This window comes from Sus scrofa, chromosome 2 (assembly GCF_000003025.6).
Source record: "Sus scrofa isolate TJ Tabasco breed Duroc chromosome 2, Sscrofa11.1, whole genome shotgun sequence".
Lineage (NCBI taxonomy): Eukaryota > Metazoa > Chordata > Mammalia > Artiodactyla > Suidae > Sus > Sus scrofa.
In genome coordinates this window covers 58,987,667-59,008,795 of record NC_010444.4, presented here as the reverse complement: position 1 = coordinate 59,008,795, position 21,129 = coordinate 58,987,667, and the positions used below count along the sequence as shown (strand labels likewise).

Below are 21,129 nucleotides of genomic sequence, written 5' to 3'. Positions count from 1 at the left end.
AGTTAATTTCTTTACCCAGATTTGGCATGATGGGGGAAAAGTTAACACTAATACCATACCAATATTAACAGAAGAACAAAGTTCAATCAGTCTAGCTCCCATAATCAAAAAAGAGATATCTTTCTAACAGCTTTACTGAGATATGATGTTGTACCAGAGAGTTCTTGTTTTTGTGTTCAGTTCTGAGTGTGTGGTTTGTTGTTTTGTTTTTTTTTAAAGTAAATTTCCTGGACTCTGCAACCATCAGGATAGTCACTTACTATCTGATTTCTCTTATATGCCACCTTTCCTTTCCTCTTCTGTATTTGTCGTGCTAATCTTGGTGGTCTCTTGTTAAAGCTCTAATGTGGGGAAATGGATGACCCCTTGCTTAGCCACTCCTGGTCACACATTAGGGAGCGCTGCCACCTATGTACCTGGTTCTGTACTGGGCTTCAGAGACAGGACCTGAAGCCTGGCCACAATGCTCAGAGGGTGAGCCTGAGAGCTCTCATGTGTCTGTTCACATTTCCTTTCGTCCGCTCCACACTGACTCTCAGGCTGTCAGTACCATCCTCCTCTCCGTACTTCTGCTTCCCTGTCTTGCTGTGCTCCCAGAGGGCTGGGCGTCGAAGTGAGTCCATTGCCAACTGCAGCTGCTTTGTTAGAAATGGTAGGTTCGGCCCAGTCTGCATTTGACCCTAGGCACAGTGAGTGCCTTGAAGAGGGAATGGTCTGCCCTGCAAAGGGAAAGCCTTTGTGAGTGGTGGTCCTTGAGTTGTTCAGGAAGGTGCATCCACTGGGTGGAGGGAATAGACAGAGGGCTTGGCATGGAAGAATAATGGGTGTTGGCAAGGGCCTGTGTCCACGCCAAGGGGCTCGGGCTGGATCCTGAAGCCTGGTGTTGCTGCTGACTGGTGCTGTGACCTCATCTTGAAAGGAAAGGCCCTTAGATGCAAAGAGAGGTGCCAGAGTGTAGAGAGCTTGGGCAGAGAGCACTGGGGTCAAATGTATGCCTTTGCATGCGAGTGCGTGTGTACTACCACAGTACCAGGTGGCCACAGTGGCCACTTCTCCTCAGCACATATTTGTTATGGCCTGGGTACCCCATTGTCCCCAAGTATGCATGACTCCCCTAGAGTTCCTGTCCATGGTGATTTTCATTAGTTTGCAGGATCCCTCCCCCCACCCACAGGCTGAGGCAGGGCTCCCTTCTTGTGGAAGGTATGAGCGAGGATGGTGCTGGTTTTGGAGGAGCTGCCCTGAGAGCCAGGTGAGAGGCCTTGCAGGCGGGAGAGGCCTCACCAGGAAACTGGTAGCTGAGCTATGCACTTGTAGTTCTTTGTCACACCTGTGGATAGTACTTTCCTGTCTACCGTAGTGCTCAGCTGCCAGGGATGACAGTCAGCATGGAGAGGTGGCTTTTCTCATCCTGGACAAAAGGCATTTGGTCAGAGTTGTGCTGGTCTTTCAAGTACATGGCTCTACAGAGCTAACACTGATTCCAGGAAGCCACCTTGACCATCCATAGCGTGTAAAAATGTTTATTATGAAGTCTTTCATATATAAGTAAATAAAGCAAACCCTGCCCATCAGTCTTTTTGATGATTGTGAAGATTTTTCTTTCTTCCTTTTTTCTTTTTCTTCACTGAAGTGTTTTAAAGCAAATTCAACTCATCGTTTCATTCTTCTGAGGTTGAGTCATATGAATTAGTGCCACGCAACCATTTTTGACCTATAATATTTAGCATGCATTTCTAAAACATAAAAAGGGCATCTCTCCTTCATAGCCACACTGCTCTTGTCAGCTGAACAGCACCAAGAGTAATTTTCCAGGATCATCTAATACGTGGGGCTTCCCTTTCTCTACAATCAGATTATTTACCTGGTCTAGACCCCTGTGCGATCTAGCGTTAATGCGATTGTCATGTCTCCAGCCCAGATCTAGGCAGCCCCTCCCTCTTCTCTTGTGTGTTCATGCCGTTGAGCCAGGATTCAGTCCAGGTCATTGTCCTTTGAGGTGTCCTGCCTTCTGGACTGAACCTCTTCTCACATTCTGGCTTCTCCCTGCAGGCATGGGTGAATTCCATCTGAGTTCCTTTAAGGGTGTCCGATCCCAAAGCTGGGCAGACAGGGGCAACCCAAGATGAGCTACAGACACCCTGGACAGGTTGAGGATACCCTTGAGCATTGAAACGCACTGTAGGAGTAGACCCAGCATGTGACTGAAAGGGGGGCAAGTGGGGCTCCTTTAATCCAGAGCCCAGGGACCTCTGTGATGAGTGGGACCATGTGCTGTAGGTCAAATATAGTCAAATCTCAACAGTTTCTTGTGGTTAAAACTAATGGACCAAAGAAGGCTAAGAGAGGAGTTCCCGTTGTGGCTCAGTGGTTAACGAATCTGACTAGGAACCATGAGGTTGTGCGTTCGATCCCTGGCCTTGTTCAGTGGGTTAAGGATCTGGCGTTGCTGTGAGCTGTGGTAGAGGTTGCAGGTGTGGCTCAGATCCAGCGTTGCTGTGGCTCTGGTGTAGGCTGACGGCTACAGCTCCGATTAGACCCCTATCCTGGGAACCTCCACATGGTGCGGGAGCGGCAAAAAGACAAAAAAAGACAAAAAAAAAAAAAAGGAAGGCTAAGAGACATCACAAGTAATGTGTAGTTGTTAACTGGTTCTTGGATTTTAATAACTATAAAGGACGTTATTAGGAGGTTGGGGAAATGTGCCTATGCGTATTAGGTGGCAGTATTATATCAGCATTATTCTTGAGTGTAATGCTTGTAATGTGGTTATGTGGAGAAAGCCCTTGTCCTGAGACCTGTGATTCTGAAGTGGATCAGGAAAATGAAAGTGTGTACGTGCAGAGCAAAAGAGGGAGAGGGCAAGCTTAGCAAAATGTAGCGGCTGGTAAATCCAGGTGGTGGATGTGTGTGATGTTCATTCTCTGTAGTTTTGAAACTTTCCAAAGTTGAGGGAGACTGGTCTTTTCCTGAGGCAGAGCGCAGAGACCCTATAGCTCCTCTTTGTTTCAGGTCACTTGAAAGAAAGGCGATTTCTCACTCGTTTTTATTTAAACCTTGGAATAAAAGAACAAATGATGAGTCATTTTATATCCCAACCTTTATTTTTTAGATGAGAAGATGTATTCATTCAGCCAACACTATGAGAGCCTCCTGGGTTGTGGGCTCAGTTCTAGGTGCTAGGGTCCTAGTTGGGAGTAGGACAGGTACAGTCGGCCTCCCTGAGGCCCCTTAGATGAGGTCAGGGGAGGCGCCCTGTGGACCGAGACTGAAGGACCAGGAGCCATCTGTGCAGAAGCCAAGGGGACAGTATGTGCCAAGGCCCTATGGCATCAACAGAGTCGGGTTGAGGGGCAGAAAGGTCTATTTTATGCTGAGTGGTACAACACTTAGGAGACTTGGGGTAAAAATTTTGTGGTCTAAAAGTTCTTACCAGCACATTTAGTGGCAGTTTTTTCAATTGATGTGCTTTTCATCTGTGGGCATGAAGTAACCTCTTCCTCCTGCCCTGATGTGCACAGTCTGAGTTCTGCAGTGGGTCATAAGAAACTCTCTGGGCAGAAAACTTCTGCAAGACCTTGATCAGCTCAGCAGCTCATAGATGGACTTCAGTAGTGAGTGTCCAGAGCAGAGGTGGAGAGGGTACTGCTTCCCTGGCTTTCTAGACCCAGTAACGTGGTGCCTGTGGATGGGGTCAGGTAGCCCCAGGATGCAGGGAGGCCTTTTCCCTCTTGAGCCCAGCAGGTCCCAGGGATCCTGGCTGGAGGTGATAAATCGATAACCTCAGTCCTGTGCCAGACAAGGACCCTCCTCTCCTTCTTCCATCATGTCACTTGTCTTGGGTTGTGGTCCTTCTCTGTGCCAGGTACTCTTTAATGCTTTAACTCATTTTAGTTTCTAAGGTCAAATGTGTTTTTGAAGTTAATGTTTATCATAAAACTTTCCAGAGAGTAGAAGGAGAAGCTAAGAACCCAGCTAATGGAGTTTTGTGTTGTAATCAGGTCACAGCTGGGCAGGAGTAGGGCTGGGTGGGGGTTCAATATGAACACGTGCATGTGGTGTACACACATGCTTGTGAGGAGGGACACACCCACTCTCCCCAGCCACACAGCTGGAGGGCCTACTGGGCCTCAGAGGATCTGGGCTCCTCTCTCCGGCCTCCCTGCCTTGCCTGGTGGTGAGGGAGTGTTCATCTGACTTTGTGTCCATACTGTGTTGTCTCTAAGAGTTCCTAGAGCGCACTTATACCTCTTCCTCCTTACAAGCCTGAAGGAGTGTGTGTGGTGCAGAAAGGGTTGCCACATGGCTAGTTAGGCTCTGTTAAGAGCCTCACACATTCCTCTCTCAGTAAGGCAAAGTGTAGGATCTGAGGCCTTGGACGAAGCAGGAGTGGGCAGAGTGAGGGCATCTGGTGGCACACAGGTTTCTGAGTTACTCCATATATTAATTTTCATGTTTCAGGAAAGCAAAGATGCACACATCACTGAGAATATTTCTTTATACATAAAAGCTTATGCAACCTGATGAGACATTTTTAGGAGTTCTACACTAGAAGTTGGCAAACATTTTCTTTCCTCCCTCCCTCCCTCACTTCCTTCCTTCCTTCCTTCCTTCCTTCGTTCCCTTCCCCCACTCCCACCTTTTTAGGGCCACACCTGCAGCACACGGAAGTTCCCAGGCTAGGAGTCAAATCAGAGCTGCAGCTGCTGGCCTACACCACAGCCACAGCAACACCAGATCCAGGCCCTATCTGTGATCTGCGTCACAGCTCACGGTAACGCCGGATCCATAACCCACTGAGAGAGGCCAGGGTTTGAACCTGCATATTTGTGGTTACTAGTCAGATTTGTAACCCACTGAGCCACAATGGGAACTCCCTTTAATTAACCATTTTTTAAAATTAGAGTGTAGTTAGTTATTGTGTTAGTTTCAGGTTTATAGCAAAACGATTCAATTATATTTATATATAATTAGATATACACATAAATTTTTTAGATTCTTTTCCATTATAGATTACTATAAGATAATATAGTTTCCTGTGCTATATAGCAGATTCCTGTTTATCTGGTTTTGTTTATTTGTTTTCTTTTTTTAGGGCCACACCCATGGCATATGGAGGTTCCCAGGCTAGGGGTCCAATCCGAGCTACAGCTGCCAGCCTACACCACAGCCACAGCAATGTGGGATCCAAGATGCATCTTTGACCTATACCACAGCTCACAGCAACGCCAGATTCTTAACCCACTGAATGAGGCCAGAGTTTGAACCCACAACCACCCACAACCTCTTGGTTTCTAGTTGGATTCCTTTCCGCTGGGCCATGATGGAAATTCCCCTGTTTATGTTTTAAACATAGCAGTGTGTATGCTATGTATAAAGTTGATAATTAATCCCAAACTCCTGATTAACCCTCACCCACCCCTCTATGGCCCTTTGATAACCATAAGTTTGTTTTCTGTGTCATTGAGGTTTTTTTTTTAATTTGTTGAATTGATTTTTATTTTTATTTTTTTCATATAATTCTTTCCTAATTTTTTTATTTTTTGCTTTTTTAAATGATTTTTATTTTTTCCATTATAGTTGGTTTACAGTGTTCTGTCAGTTTCTACTGTACAGCAAAGTGACCCAGTCATACACATTCTTTTTCTCACATTATCTTTTGTCATGTTCCATCACAAGTGACTAGACGTAGTTCCTTGTGCTATACAGCAGAATGAGTTTTATTTCTGTTTTGTAAACAAGTTCATTTGTTATCATTTCTTTAGATTCCACTTGTAAGCAATATCATATGACATTAGTCTTTATCTGTCTGACTTACTTCACTTAATATGATACTATAGGTCCATTCATGTTGCTCCAGATGGCATCATTTCATTCTTTTTGTGGCTGAGTAGTATTCCATCGTATACATATACTGTATCTTTATTCATCTCTTGGTAGACATTTGCGTTTCTTTCATATCTTGACTGTTGTAAATAGTACTGCTATGAAAATTAAGGTGCATGTATCTTTTGAAATTGGAGTTTTCTCCTGATGTATGCCCAGGAGTGGGATTGTGAGATCATGGGGTGGGGGGTGGTTGGCCACACCTGTGGTGTGTGAAAGTTCCTGGGCCAGCAATCGAACCTGCACCACTGCTATGACATTGCCGGACCCTTAGCCCACTGAGCCACAAGGGAACTGTCTATTTTTGGTTTTTTAAGGAACCTCCATATTCTCCATAGTGGTGGCAACAATTTACATTCCCACCAACAGTACAGGAGGGTTCATTTTTCTTCACACCCTCTCCAGCATTTATTATTTGTAGACTTTTTAATTTTTTTCTGTACTGGTGGCGTATGGAACTTCCTGGGTCATCAAACCCGTGCCACTACGGAGACAATACCAGATCCTTAACCCACTGTACCACAGTGAGAACTCCTATTTGTAGACTTTTTAATCATGGGCATTCTGACTGATGTGAGATGATACCTCATCGTAATTTTGAGTTGCATTTCTCTAATAATTAGAGATATTGAGCATCTTTTCATGTCCCTGTTGGCCACCTATATGTCTTCTTTGGAGAAATGTCAGCAAGCATTTTCTCTCTCTCTCTCTTTTTTTTAGGGCTGAACCTGCAGCATATGGAAGGTCTCAGGCTAGGAGTCGAATCAGAGCTCCAGCTGCCGGCCTACACCACAGCCATGGTAACACGGGATCCGGGCCTTGTCTGCGACCTACACCACAGCTCTCGGCAACACCGGATCCTTAACTCACTGAGCGAGGCTGGGGATTGAACCTGTGTCCTCATGTATCCTAGTCAGGTTCTTATCCTGAGCCATAATGGGAACTCTGGCAAGCATTTTCTCCTCTCCCCTCTGCTATCTTTAATGGCTGTACCCATGACATATAGAAGGTCCTGAGTGAGGGATTGAATCTGAGCCTGTGCCTGGCTGGGGATTGAATCTGTGCTTCCACAGTGACACAAGCTGCTGCAGTTGGATTCTTCACCTACTGCAGCACAGTGGGAACTCCATGGCAAGCATTTTCTAAAACGTTCTAGGTAGTAAATGTTTCAAGGCTTTGTGGGACAAGAAGCAAATACCTATTATTAGGTATTTAATCCAACCATTTAAAAACATAAATACCATTCTGAGCTCAGGATTGTGGCCCACATCCTCTTAGCTATCTCCTATAGCATGATCTGTATGGTTCTTTCACTGCCATGAAGTGAAATCCAGGTACTATAACCTGGTCACACACTTGCAGAAAATTAATACATGTGTGCCTCGGGAGTCACACTGAGAGATGCACTGCTCCTTGTTGGCATTGTCACCCCAGCAGTGCCACTGCACATGTCAGAAGAGTTGCCAGATGGAGAGATGACTTTTTGAAACAGTAACCTGCTATCAGAATTTCAGAGCACAGCAAAAAATTTAACAACCTGATTGAAAATGGGCAAAGCATTTAAATAGACTTTTCTCCAAAGAAGATATACAAATGGCCAACAAGCACATGAAAAGATACTCACCATCATAATAATCCAAGAAATGCAGATTAGAACCACAGTGGGATATCACCTCATACCATTAGGATGGCTTCTATCAAAAACAGACAAATAACAAGTATTTTCACACTTGTTAAAGGATGTGGAGAAATTAGCACTCTACCGCCCACCCACGTGCACTACTGATGGGAATGTAGAATGTTATAGCTGCTGTGGAAAAGAGTGTGGCAGTTCCTCAAAAAGTTAAACAGAATAACTATATGAACCAGCAGCTCCAACTCTGGATATATACCCTAAAGAATTGAAAACAGGAACTTGAGGAGTTCCCATCGTGGTGCAGTGGTTAACGAATCTGACTAGGAACCATGAGGTTGCTGGTTTGATCCCTGGCCTCGCTCAGTGGGTTCATGATCTGGCGTTGCTGTGAGCTGTGGTGTAGGTCGCAGACGTGGCTTGGATCCTGCATTGCTGTGGCTGTGGCATAGGCCGGCGCTACAGCTCCGATTAGACCCCTAGCCTGGGAACCTCCATATGTCATGGGAGTGGTCCTAGAAAAGGCAAAAAAAGACAAAAAAAAAAAAAAAAGAAAGAAAGAAAGAAAGAAAAAGAAAACAGGAACTTGAAGAGATTTTCACTCCATGTTCATAGCAGCGTCAGTCACAGCAGCCAAAAGGTAGAAGCAACCCAAGTGTTCATTGACAGATGAATGGATAAACAAAATGTTGCATGTCCATACAATGGAATATTATTCAGCCTTAAAAAGGACATTTTGACACATACTGTAACACGGATAGACCTTGAGGGCATTATTCTAGGTTAATTCAGCCAGCCATAAAGGACAAATACTCTACAGTTCCACTTATATGAGATCCCTGGATGTAGTCAGATTTATGGATAGAAAAAGTATAATGGAGATTGCCAGGGGCTGAGGAAGGGGGAATGGACAGAGTTTCGGTTTGGGATGAGAAAGTTCTGAAGATGGATAGTAGTAGTGGTTGTACAACCATGTGAATGTACTTAATGCCACAGAACCACCTACAATTTTTTAAACAAGGAGATCAGGGAGTTCCTGTTGAGGCTCAGTGGGTTAGGAACCCGACATCGTGTCTGTGAAGATGCAGTCTTGCTCGGCAGGTTGCAGATACGACTTGGATTTGGCATTGCTGTGGCTGTGGTGTAGGCTGGCATCTGCAGCTTGGATTTTGACCCCTATCCTGGGAACTTCCTTATGCTGTGGGTGTGGCCCTAAAAAGAAGGGTGAGGGGAGGTATCCCCCAAAAGGTGCTTGGGGTGATGTTAATAATATTATCTTTGTTACATCTAAACCTAAAAGTTAGTGTTGATTTTTTCTTTTCTTTTTAGGGCCACACCCATGGCAAATGGAGGTTCCCAGGCCAGGGGTTGAATTGGAGCTGTAGCCGTTGGCCTAGACCACAGCCACAGCAACGAGGGATCTGAGCTCGTTCTTTGACCTAACCCTGACCCACTGAACAAGGCCAGGGATCGAACCTGCATTCTCAGGGATACTAGTCAGATTTGTTTCCACTTAGACACAACGGGAACTCCTGATTTTTCATTTTTGAGAAAAAAAATTTTTTTTCCCCGAAAGGATAGTCTTCTTGTGTTTAATCTGGTCATCACCTTCTGAAAAAAGTATATCAAAGTGGTGGCAGCCACTGTGAAATGGGGTTCTGGTCTGACTGAGACCATTATAAAACAGATGGATTTTGGCCTTCTAGACAACCCAAGCGCATCTTCGCAGTTTCTGGTTGCCCTCTTTAGGCGCTGCATTGTCCTTCGGCTCATATAGGTGACTGGAGCAGTGGACAGGGACTGGCCTGAACCAGCCACATGGTGTGGCTTGGGTGTGGCTTGGGTTCCCGGGCTCTTCTTGGTAGGGGCTATGCATGGGAGCCAGGCCAGTGTCTGATCACATCTCACATCTCAGAGAAACTGGTGCCTCCCCTGTGGCTCCTTTCATTCCTCGCCATCCTTCATCATGCAGTGCTTCTGCTGCCTGACCCCACCTTGCCTTGGATGGGCTATGGGGGCGATGATGGCAACCATTGACTGCCATCTGAGGTACAGCTCCTGGATGGCAACGTTAGGAGCACCTGTTCCCTTCAGACAAGCTGAGTCTGTGGGCCCAGGAATGAATGTTTGAGCTCAGCAGAAGTGCCTCTGAAATTCACCACTTAGTTATCCAAAGTTGCCTATTGGTATGTTTTTGCTGTTATAACATATAAAAGGTAGTACATTTATTAAGATTATATCCTGAATTTGGAAGGTGATCCTAACATTCAATTTCTAATTCATCATTAAGAAAGGCTGCCTTCTGGAGAGGGGAACTGACAGTGAGGGAAGTCACAGAGTAATGAGAGAACTGCATTCCCATATCTGCAGGAGTCACAACTTTTTCTTCTGGTGCTTAGGCTTTGGAAGGACCCTCCACTGTGGTGGGATTCCAGGCCCTCTTGTCTGACATTGTGCAGCTGTCTCCAGGGGGACCATAACTGGTTTGTAAAAAGTCATCTTGCTCCTTGTAGCCCTTGGCTGTGGGAACGGAGGGTTTTCCTCAGCATCCTGGCTGTGGTTGTGGTTCTGTGGCCAAATGAGGCTGGGCCTGGCTGTGCAGCAGGCAGGATGACCTCAGTCACCCATGCCGTTTTTGGCCAGGTAGGTTTGATGGGGAAGAGGGGAGTGTGAAAAGTCAAAAGCAGAAGAAGCTGAACTGTCTCAAAGTGAAGAGCTGGCCAGTTTCATGGGAGGGTTTCCGTGAAAGTGGCTGCTCATGGGAAAAGCCATGTGCCTGGGCTGAGGCCCAGAAGCTGCAGTGTTTCATAGTGATGCTGCCATTCTGCTGTAGGTCGGTGGACCTGAGGGCATCCTCCAGAATGGGGCTGTGGATGACAGCGTGGCCAAGACCAGCCAGTTGTTGGCTGAGTTGAACTTTGAAGAGGATGAAGAGGATACTTATTACACGAAGGATCTCCCCGTGCATGCCTGCAGGTAAGTGTGTTCAGCAGAGGGGAGACTCATCTCCCAGAGCGCCCGTGTTCCACGTGCATTTGCTGATTTTACAGAGACCCATTTAAGACCGTGGACTGTGACGCTTGGAAACACTGTCCTTGGGACTAAGGAGGTTGCTCAGGCCCTGGTACATGCAGAAGTCCCTGTTACTGGGCAAGGATTAGCATCCTCTGTCACCCCTGATTTCTCCCAGCTGGAGGGGAAAAGTTTCCCCTTTTTGCTTTCTTTAGGCCCTGGGGCTGTTCTCTAGTACCTGCCCTAGTACCACTAATTATCAGAACTCATTGCATGAGCATTTAGGCCTAGAGTATAAATAGAGCAGCTAAGATTTCTCTTACAAAGAGGTTACTGTAAGAGTCTTTAAAATATCTGCCTCCCTGATGTGTTCAAGATTCCTGAAAAATTGGAAGCGAATAGTCAGTGGATAGACCTGCTTATTGACCAAATTTGGAATTCTCATCTAGAGGAGGACCCATCCCTTATGTTTGGACTTAATCTTGCTTTTTTGTTACACACATATGAGGAAATTGAGACCAAAAGAGGTGAAATGATCTTGCTCAGGGCACTCCGCCAGTCAGGGCAGTGGGCCTAGGCCTCTGCTCAGCTCCGCCCATCCCATGGGCATGCTGCCCCTCCAGGGTCTTCATCCACCATGGAACACAGCACTGTCCTTTCCCTATTTGGTGGACAGACTTTTTTACTTTATGTTGGCTCTTTGTTTACATTGACAAATGTTTTTACATATGTATTAGTGTATCTCTTATATATGAAGATACCTGTGACATGGTCCTGGAGAAGCTCTAGGTGGTTAAAATCTGCATACCCCCTCCCCCTTCTGCCATCCCCGTGAAGTGGAGCCAGGAGTGTCCCTTTGATGTGAGGTGTTGGGAAGGTTCTTGGCCAGAGCACATTCTGGTTTGGGACTGGGTTTTGGCTTCATCTACATACAGAACTCTGTGGAGAGCCAGTGTTTCTGTTTTTGGTGTGTTGATTTTTCAGAAAAGGGAGTCCAGGAGTTCCCGTCGTGGCGCAGTGGTTAACCAGTCTGACTAGGAACCATGGGGTTGCGGGTTCAGTCCCTGCCCTTGCTCAGTGGGTTAACGTTCCTGCGCTTCCGTGAGCTGTGGTGTAGGTTGCAGACGTGGCTCGGATCCTGCGTTGCTGTGGCTCTGGCTAGTTCCAGTGGCTACAGCTCCAATTCGACCCCTAGCCTGGGAACCTCCATATGCTGCGGGAGTGGCCCAAAGAAATAGCAAAAAAAAAGACAAAAAAAAAAAAAAAAGAAAAGGGAGTCCAGGGGGCTTTCCCGAGGTCAGTCCACACCCCAGGACCCTCTGCTGCTGGGTTGAGCTGAGTGTTCCTAGGAGCATGGCGCCCTCTGCCGGAGTGTGGAAGGCACTGTAAACGAAGCATGGTCTCAGCGTTTCTTCTGTGCCCCTAGAGCTAGGGATGCTGAGTTCCCCGCTTAAAAGTCACAGTTCCTAAAATTCGAGGCCAAGGGGAGCAACTAGGTCACCTTGGGGGTGTTAGGCCTCCATTATTGGGCTCACCTGGCACCTTGCACAGCTCTTGCACCGGCACCTGGCAGGGGCTTTGCTGCCTGCCGGGGTGTCTCTGAGGAGTCTATGCAGCACCCCAACCCCTTCCTTGCATTCAGCAGGGTCAGGAAGCTTCTGCAAGTTAACTGATTGGATTTTGTTAGTGGGATTGTTGGGTTTGAGTATGTATTTAATGAAAAACTTAAAAATGTTGTAAGAGGAAAGAATTTTACATCCTGCCAAATTAAAACCAGAGAGCGATCTCCAGCTTTAACTGTTGATGTTTTGACTTTTTTAGTTACTGCGGAATACACGATCCTGCTTGCGTGGTTTACTGTAATACTAGCAAGAAGTGGTTCTGTAATGGACGTGGAAATACTTCTGGCAGGTAGATAATCAAACCGAGCATGTGTCTTTAATCAGTGCTGTGCTCAGATTTGTGTGTAAATTATGGAAATGTTGAAGCAAAGCACAATATAAAATCACGCTAACAAACCTGGTTTTTTCCCCTCCTCTGTGACCGGTTTAACTTGAAACAGATGGTGGTGTGTGAATGCTTTAATGTATTTACCCTTGATTTATTCTCTGCGGTTCTTTTTATTATGCAAGTAGGGTTGGCTTAATTCTCGTTCCCAGTTTTTATTTATATTTTTCTGCAAGATGAGCTCCTGGCATGCCTATTCATCTTCATTACTGGGTGCCTGGGGAGGATGTTCCCAAGACACTAATGGGCATCCATGGGAGCCGCTTCCTGAGGAGGCTCCCTCTGGCCTTAGCTCATCGGAGCAGTCCTGAGGCTAATATGGGCCAGATCCTGAATCATCAGATTAAATTAAGTTCACTTGACCGTTGACTCTGGGCTTCCCTTCCTGCTGTTGATCAGCAGCAGCTGTGACTGGGTCCCTTGTTTTGTGTTTGGGGTGAGACCAGCATTGTGCGGGTACTCGGACTCCAGGGGAGAGTCCGTTTGTCTAAGCTCAAGTGGGACTCCTCAGCCCCCACTGCTGACATGGGTCTGGCCCTAGTGGCTCCTTCAGGGTTGCCATGATATGCAGCGACTCATTCCATTGCCGTAGAGAAGCAAAGCAGAATATCTTTGGGACAAGGCTCCAAATTGCCAGCAAGAGTCATCTTTGGAGTTCCCGTCGTGTCTCAGCAGTAATGAACCTGACTAGTATCCATGAGGATGAGGGTTTGATTCCTGGACTCAGTCAGTCAGTTAAGGATCTGGCATTGTCATGAGCTGTGCTTTATGTCACAGACACAGTTTGGATCCCGAGTTGCTGTGGCATAGGCTGGTAGCTGCAGCTTCAATTCAACCCCTAGCTTGGGAACCTCCATATGCCTCGGGGAAAGGGAAGGTGTCACCTTCCTCTGAGGTTCGTGTTTTAGAGAAATAAAGTGACCGAATTCATAGGCAGGTTTATTTGTACAGAGCCCCTACTCTTCCTGTGCTTTGGCAGCTGTGGACCAGGGTTCACCATCATGTGGCCTGAGGACACAGGATAGTCAGATCTTGTGCCACCTTGGAGTTAGTGGTGGGGTTCTGAGTGAAGCAAGAAAGGGGGCTGGTTTTCTTTAGAGATTGGAAAGGAAGAGCATCTTCACAGTAATCAGAAGAGACTGGCATCCTGTCTTCTGAATGTTCTGGGTAATGTAAGTGTGACTCTGTTTGCGTTAGTTCCTCTTCTGCAGGAAAAGCAATTAAATAAAACTTGTCTTAGCTGGCAACCCCAGCTTCCGGTCAGCAGAGCCAAAATCAAGGAAGTGAGCAAGGGGCCTCTAAGGGAAAACCCTCAGTCAACCAGTATTGTGTATTCTGTGCAAGGTCAGATTGTGAGGGTGAAGGGGTAGCCACTCGTCCTCAGGAAGCTTCCAGTGTAATGGGGTGAGGTGAGCATAGAAAAACAGGAGAAAATCACTGATTCTGGTAGAATGCCAGTGGTGGTGGCTCCAGAGGGAATTGGGGGGCTTTGGAGGTACTGAGAGCAGTGATGATTAGTTAGATAATCTGACAGTCTTCCTGGGGCCAAAGAGGGTTAGGATGTTGGCATCTGAGCCGTAGCTTGGAGGAGGGTTTCCCAAGGTGATGCAAAGGGAAGGCTGGAGGCCCCATAGGCATGCTTAGCATCTGACAAACCTGCAGCAAGGCCGCAGATGGCAGGGGTGGCTGGGAGAGCCTGAGGTGCCCCAGAGTGTGGCTGGCATGACGGCGGGTGGAATTCAGTGACTGGAGAACTCAGTAAGGCCCTGGCTTAGGTGAGCCATGAGCTGGAAATGAGAAGGATGGCAGAGCCCTGGCCACACGCAGCAAGGAAAGAGCCAAGGTGGCAGGGCTTTCAGACAGTTCAGAGCTGGCCCTGTGCTTCCGGAAAATAGTCCTGACCACCCCACATCCCCTGCCCCCACTCCATATTTTTTACTGTCCTCAGGTTTCTAATACATTTGGTTATCAGGTTTCCTGGCCTGCAGCAATGAGAAGGGATTTTGCTCCTGGAAGCAGGCACAGGGGCCATGAGAAGTGATTTTGAAAGGAGCAGCAGAGAAACTACAGGGAGCAAAGAGGAGCAGTGGGAGGGGCAAGCCTCCTGCCTCTCCAGGACAGCAGCCTTGGCCCCAGAGATAGATTCAGTCAGGCCTGATAAGTTGGATTTAAGAAAGCAGGAACTGGGGAGGGGTGAGAGCAGGGGAGAAGCAGGAACTATGTGAAACGTGTTAGGGAAGTTTTCCTTAAAAATGGTTTGAGTCGGATTGATTTTTATGCTCAGTGGGGAGCCAGTTCAGGGGCGGGCTGGTCCCCTGGGATGCCAGATGGATGAGGTGTGACCGTTCCTGTTAATGGACCGTGAACGGTACCGGAACTTTTAACGGGGCTCAAAAATTGGAAGTGGTGAAAAGCCAAACTTTGGGTGTTAACTATTTATCATTTCCTGGTTTCAGCCACATCGTAAATCACCTCGTGAGGGCAAAATGCAAAGAGGTGACTCTGCACAAGGATGGGCCCCTGGGGGAGACGGTTTTGGAGTGTTATAACTGTGGCTGCCGCAATGTCTTCCTCCTCGGCTTCATCCCTGCCAAGGCTGACTCAGTTGTGGTGCTGCTGTGCAGGTGAGGGTGGGGTCCCTTTTCAGCCCCAGTCGCCTTCCCAGAAGACTCGGCTACTCCATGGAGCTTTAAGATACTTTGAAATGGTTTCTGCTGACCGGCAAGGTGTAAGGAGATTCGAGAGATTGGGGCCTGTTAGAGAGTTGGGAATGTTGAGTAACTCTTGTGGGGTGTGTTCTGGTTAAATCATAAAAGCAATTCTATAAAAGCAAAGTCTGTTCTGAGTTTTAAGAGTTCAGAACTCAAGTGCATGGGGAGATGCAATTTATTGCTAACAATTTAATGGTAATGTGATCATATAATAAAATGTAGGAAATGCCACTTTGAGGTGGGAGCAGAGGTCATCCTTACGTGGGCTTTCCACTCTTGGGGCTTTTGCAGGCAACCCTGTGCCAGTCAGAGCAGCCTCAAGGACATCAACTGGGACAGCTCACAGTGGCAGCCCCTGATCCAGGACCGTTGCTTCCTGTCCTGGCTGGTCAAGATCCCTTCAGAGCAGGAGCAGCTGCGGGCCCGGCAGATCACTGCCCAGCAGATCAACAAGTTGGAGGAGCTCTGGAAGGTGCGGGGCCTGCTGGAAATGCACATCCACCTCAGCACCAAATTTCCAGGAAGGGAGGTGGAGCTGGGGGTAGTGTCAGGAGATTCTAGAAGGAGCGCCAATGAATTTCCACCTGGAGTGGCCCCTTGCTGGGACGAGGGTTCCCCGGGCATCTCCTTTCAGGCCTCTGGGAAAGGAAAGCTTGAAGTTCCTGGGCCAGGGCTCAAACTTGTGCCACAGAAGTGACCTGAGCCACTCTAGTGACAGCGTCAGATCCTTAACCCGCTACGCCACATAGAAACTCCAACAGTTTCTCCCTTCTTGCTGAGGGCAGGAGTGAGTGGTGGGAAGGAGGAAAATGGGAACAGACCATAAATGGCTTTAGGTGGCCATGTCAGGAGGAGTTGGGCCTGGGTAAACAGGAGTTCAGGTCTACTTTGTAAAACCTTATTGAGCCTGTGACATGTCAGAGCCAGGGTGACACCAGGCTGGGGGCAGACCTTGAGTGGGAATGGGGTCAGGGTCCCAAAGGGCAGAGATGTCGGGCCCAGAGCAGCCAGACAGGTGAAGGGGAGAGGGCCTCTCAGGCCAGGCAGCAGGATTCCTATCCTGCCTCCAGATCATTTCTCCAGGGAAGCCTTTCTGTGGTCCTGCTGTTTAGATGTAATAACTAGGCTAGGGAGTTCCCTTTGTGGCACAGCGGAAACTAATCTGTCTAGTATCCATGAGCATGCAGGTTCAACCCTTGCCCTCGCTCAGTGGTTTGGGGATCCGGTGTTGCTGTGAGCTGTGGTATAGGTTGCAGACATGGCTTGGATCTGGCATTGCTATTGCTGTGGCTGTGGCGTAGGCCAGCAGCTGGAGCTCTGATTCGACCCTGGGCCTGGGAACTTCCATATGCCACAGGTGCAGGCCTTAAAAAAAAAAAAAAAAAAAAAAAAAAACTAGGCTAGAAATTTTAATTAGGCACAGATGTAATCAGAAATGTTAAATGTGAATTTATTTTCACTTCAAGTGCAAGTCAGTATATTTTTCAAGCAGATTATTAGGTGGCTACTGTTATCTCATCATTCCTGTCTGTGTCCAAACAGCCCACATACAGTTTGGCTCTGCCAGGGAAGTGTGCATTGTTGGCAGTATGGGATCAGAAGGAAATGGGGAGGTGGGCCTCCCTTTCTCTTTGACCCAGCCAGAGAAACGGGTATTCTTTCGGGCAGCCAGGAAAATGTTTCTTTCTCCCAGTTCAGGGGCTAGGCACTTGCTAGGGAATGAGGCCATCTGATGGTATAGGTGTGTTGAGCTGTGTACCTGGGATGTCCACCAGGTGGACTTCCCCATACGAGTGCTCTCCTTAGGGGATGGACACCACCAGCCACTGGGCGTCCCTCTCTCTGTCAGTCTAACGTGAGCTCGTTCTGAGAAGTGTTGGGTGCACCCTGTGCCTCTGGTGACTGGTGAGCCCCCATATAGCCCCATATAGTGAAAACAGGGAAGAATAGTGCTGGTTCTTGTCCTCTAGGAAAATCCCTCTGCCACCTTGGAGGACCTGGAGAAGCCGGGAGTAGATGAGGAGCCACAGCATGTCCTCCTGCGGTACGAGGATGCCTACCAGTACCAGAACATATTCGGTCCTCTGGTCAAGCTGGAGGCCGACTACGATAAGAAACTGAAGGAGTCCCAGGTGATGTGGTGTGTTCAGGAGGGTTTGGTCATTTTAACAAAGCATCTCTCCTAAGGTCAGGGGAGGGCAGTTTCCTCTGCAGATTGCAAATGCTGATATGGGCTGAATCGCAGCCGCCAAGAGACACAACCGTGGATTGAGGACAGGCGAGGGAGCAACCTGTGGGCAGACACCCCTGGGTGTTTTCTGTTGTTAAATCCAACAAAAGTTCCTTACAGTCGGGTTTGTAGCCTTTGCCCACAGCTGCGAGACCCAGATACCAGGAGCCCACAGCACGCCGAGAACACGTCTTATGCCCGTCCCATGGGCACTGTGCTTAGGAAGCGGGAGCTTTGAGGCTCATGGGCTGTGTCCTCAACCATCAGCTTCCTTCTCTTCTTCCACAGTCCACAGACAAGCTGCCTTCAAGAATAGACGTCTGTGTGGGGGTCTCCTGGTCGTCCTGTGCAGGTTTTGAGGTCCTAATGGCTTCTCTCCTAGATGTGCCCTGGTTGATGTTTCAGGCTGTGGAGTGCTGCTCACCATAGGGCACATGCCTGTGGAAACCCAGACACGAGGAGTCCAGGCCTGTGTCTGTGTCGCAGGCTAACAGGGTTCTTATTTTTTATGTGCTCAGACTCAAGATAACATCACGGTCAGGTGGGACCTGGGCCTTAACAAGAAGAGAATCGCCTACTTCACTTTGCCCAAGACTGACTCTGGTAATGAGGATTTAGTCATAATTTGGTTAAGAGGTGATTTTAAGTTTTAAAATATTTGTGATCATAAGTAGCATAAAATTCCTAGTTTTACCCTTGTAAAGTGTCCCTTAATTTGAACCTTCATGGTGGCATCTGTGGCACATATTGAAAACACTAACTTTCTTGCTGTCTTTTCCCTGTAAGACATGCGACTCATGCAGGGGGATGAGATATGCCTGCGGTACAAAGGGGACTTGGCACCCCTATGGAAAGGGATCGGTCACGTCATCAAGGTCCCTGATAGTATCCTTTGTGTAAAGAAGGGCTGGCACAGGCACCTCTGCCCAAGTCTCTGACAGCTTGTCCTGAGCACAGGAGACCTGTGTGTGGATCGCCCTGGGGAGGGGTCTTGGGGCCTCAGGGGGAGGAAAGAGTGTTTTGCGTAGAGCCATGGCTGCAACAGCCCCTTCGAGTCATGTTTGTTTCAGGTCATGAAGCCCTGTCTTTAGTTGTACTCTGAGGGGGCACTGTTTGTATAAAACTGAAAAAAGAGCTGCTTAGGCAGAAGCCAGGGTGCTCCAAGCTCTGCACCTGAGGGCTCTGCAGAGGCTCACAGTCAGGGTTTGGAACCTGAGCCCTGGGCTTGGCTGCTCCGAGCTGGGCTGTGGTGGCCCGGACACAGTGGACAGAACCTGTCAGTGAGAACATGGGGTCTGGCTGTGTTTTCTCTGTTTGATGCAGAGGAGGGTCTGTCTGTTCTGTAACCGAGTGAGGGCTCCTCAGAAATGATTTTGATGAGAATGAAACTTAACTCAGTGGCATAGATTATGGCGATGAGATCGCTATTGAGCTTCGGAGCAGTGTGGGTGCTCCCGTGGAGGTGACTCATAATTTCCAGGTGGATTTTGTGTGGAAGTCAACATCATTCGACAGGTATGTCCACCTCTTTCCCCTCCTCTGCTTCCCCGGCAGTCAACCTGCCTTTGGCGTGGCTACTACCTCCAGCATCTCCGTGCTTCCCCATGTCACAGAGGGCCAGGTCTGCACACTAGCTCCATGGCTGTGCATGCCACTGACCTGGAGCTTTCCTTTCAGGATGCAGAGTGCATTGAAAACCTTTGCTGTGGATGAGACCTCTGTGTCAGGCTACATCTACCACAAACTGCTCGGCCATGAGGTGGAGGATGTGATCATCAAGTGCCAGCTGCCGAAGCGCTTCACGGCACAGGGGCTCCCAGACCTCAACCACTCTCAGGTTCTCACCTATCCTGGGGACAGGAGGGTCCTGGACTGCAGAGCCTGCCGGGTGAGTGGCTCTCTGCCACATCTGCAGCCCTAATGGCCACTTGTATCCGAAGGTTTATGCCGTGAAGACTGTGCTGCAAAGACCACTGAGCCTGATCCAAGGCCCACCAGGCACAGGGAAGACGGTGACTTCAGCCACCATCGTCTACCACCTGGCTCGGCAAGGCAATGGGTAGGGCTCTGCATAGCCCACGGTGGGTAGAGAGGGAGGCTTGTCTTCCAGAAGACCTTGGGGCCACGGGTACCTGGTATGCTACATTCTACACCGTTTGTATTAGAGATCTGGCCTTGTTGATTGCTTTTAACAAGGAAACGTTCTGTTCTTGTAAAGGCTGCAGTGGGTAGGTTCAGTCCTGGGTTGTGTTGTGCCTGCGTGCACCTCGGAGCTTTGAAAGTCTTTATAGCACGAATAGGAGGGGAAGATATTGGACTCAGATGTTAGCAGTGCTTTGCATGAGTGGAGTGAAGATCGGGGGGGAGGGGAAACTCCAGACCATCTAGGTTTTAGCTCTTTCAGCATCATGTCGCTCGTGGCCTTTGTCTTAGATCTAGAGCTGGCTCCACTGCCCATGATTCAAAACCACAGCCTTGGCTAATTAGGCTTTTCTCTGGGCGAGCACTGAGACATTCACTCACCTTGTGTTGAAGGCCCGTGCTCGTCTGTGCTCCAAGCAACATAGCTGTGGATCAGCTGACCGAGAAGATCCACCAGACTGGGCTCAAAGTTGTGCGGCTCTGTGCTAAGAGCCGCGAGGCCATTGACTCCCCGGTGTCATTCCTGGCCCTGCACAACCAGATCAGGAACATGGACAGGTAGGCATTGGGTAACCAGCCTTAAGCGAGGTGTGCCTCCCCTGTGCAGGCCCTGGAAACACAGGGGCACCCCTCCCACACCCACTCATGTGCCCCTGTGTTTCCAGCATGCCAGAGCTCCAGAAGCTGCAGCAGCTGAAGGATGAGACTGGGGAGCTGTCATCCGCAGATGAGAAGCGGTACCGGGCCCTGAAGCGCACCGCCGAGAGGGAGCTGCTCATGGTGAGCTCCTTACCCGCCCTGCTGCCTGGAGAATGGGCCTGGGCCTGGGCCTTTGGGCTTTTGTCTGTTTGTTTGGGCTCAGAGACTCGTTTGGATTTATTAATAAGCCCAGAACGGTGCTTTTAGTCAGTTTTTTTTCAGTTTGAGGAGAGAACTCTCCTCCATAGGAGAGTTCTTAGGAATCTGGTCTGCACACAGGGTGGGGGTCAGGTGGGGGTCCTGCTCTTTCCTGACAAACCTACAAAAGTGGGCCTTGGTTTTGAGTATGTTTTCCTTGGCTCAGCACTGCCCCTCAGAGGCTGTCTCGAGGCACTGAGCCCTTTCTTAGGCACAAAGCCCATCGCTTAAATCAGCGTCACTTTAGCCTGAATAGTAGATGTTGTCGGAAGGGCATGGCCTGGAATGGTGTCTGCATAACTGTCCTGCCTGCCCTTTGGGGTCTGGGAACATCAACTGTGCAGGTGCCCTGATGCCTGGCGCACACTCTTCCCCAGAATGCAGATGTCATCTGCTGCACATGTGTGGGCGCAGGGGACCCGAGGCTTGCCAAGATGCAGTTCCGCTCCATTTTAATCGACGAAAGCACCCAGGCCACCGAGCCAGAGTGCATGGTCCCTGTGGTCCTCGGAGCCAAGCAGGTAGGCCAAGACACATTATTGTCTTTTTTGAAAATTGTTATGCACTCTTTTGTTCCCTTTTGTTCCAGTTCTGTGTAATTCTTAGGGCTG

At 48.5% G+C, this 21,129-nt stretch overlaps 1 protein-coding gene across 4 annotated transcripts in view; it reads left to right on the top strand.

Annotated features, from left to right (window-relative positions):
* UPF1 (UPF1, RNA helicase and ATPase) overlaps positions 1-21,129 on the top strand; it is a 38,534-nt gene that overhangs the window by 4,751 nt on the left and 12,654 nt on the right. For 2 of the 4 annotated variants that reach the window (XM_021083471.1, XM_021083469.1), the window contains exons 2-14: positions 10,353-10,495; positions 12,353-12,442; positions 14,995-15,162; positions 15,541-15,721; positions 17,220-17,381; positions 17,998-18,082; positions 18,266-18,364; positions 18,886-18,994; positions 19,157-19,316; positions 19,420-19,538; positions 20,015-20,179; positions 20,287-20,401; positions 20,896-21,039. In XM_021083471.1, coding sequence (XP_020939130.1) covers positions 10,353-10,495; positions 12,353-12,442; positions 14,995-15,162; positions 15,541-15,721; positions 17,220-17,381; positions 17,998-18,082; positions 18,266-18,364; positions 18,886-18,994; positions 19,157-19,316; positions 19,420-19,538; positions 20,015-20,179; positions 20,287-20,401; positions 20,896-21,039 — 1,740 coding nt within the window. Of the gene's footprint in view, positions 1-10,352; positions 10,496-12,352; positions 12,443-14,994; positions 15,163-15,540; positions 15,722-17,219; positions 17,382-17,997; positions 18,116-18,265; positions 18,365-18,885; positions 18,995-19,156; positions 19,317-19,419; positions 19,539-20,014; positions 20,180-20,286; positions 20,402-20,895; positions 21,040-21,129 lie in introns of all 4 variants that reach the window. The other 2 variants (XM_021083468.1, XM_021083470.1) reach the window with 1 other exon arrangement.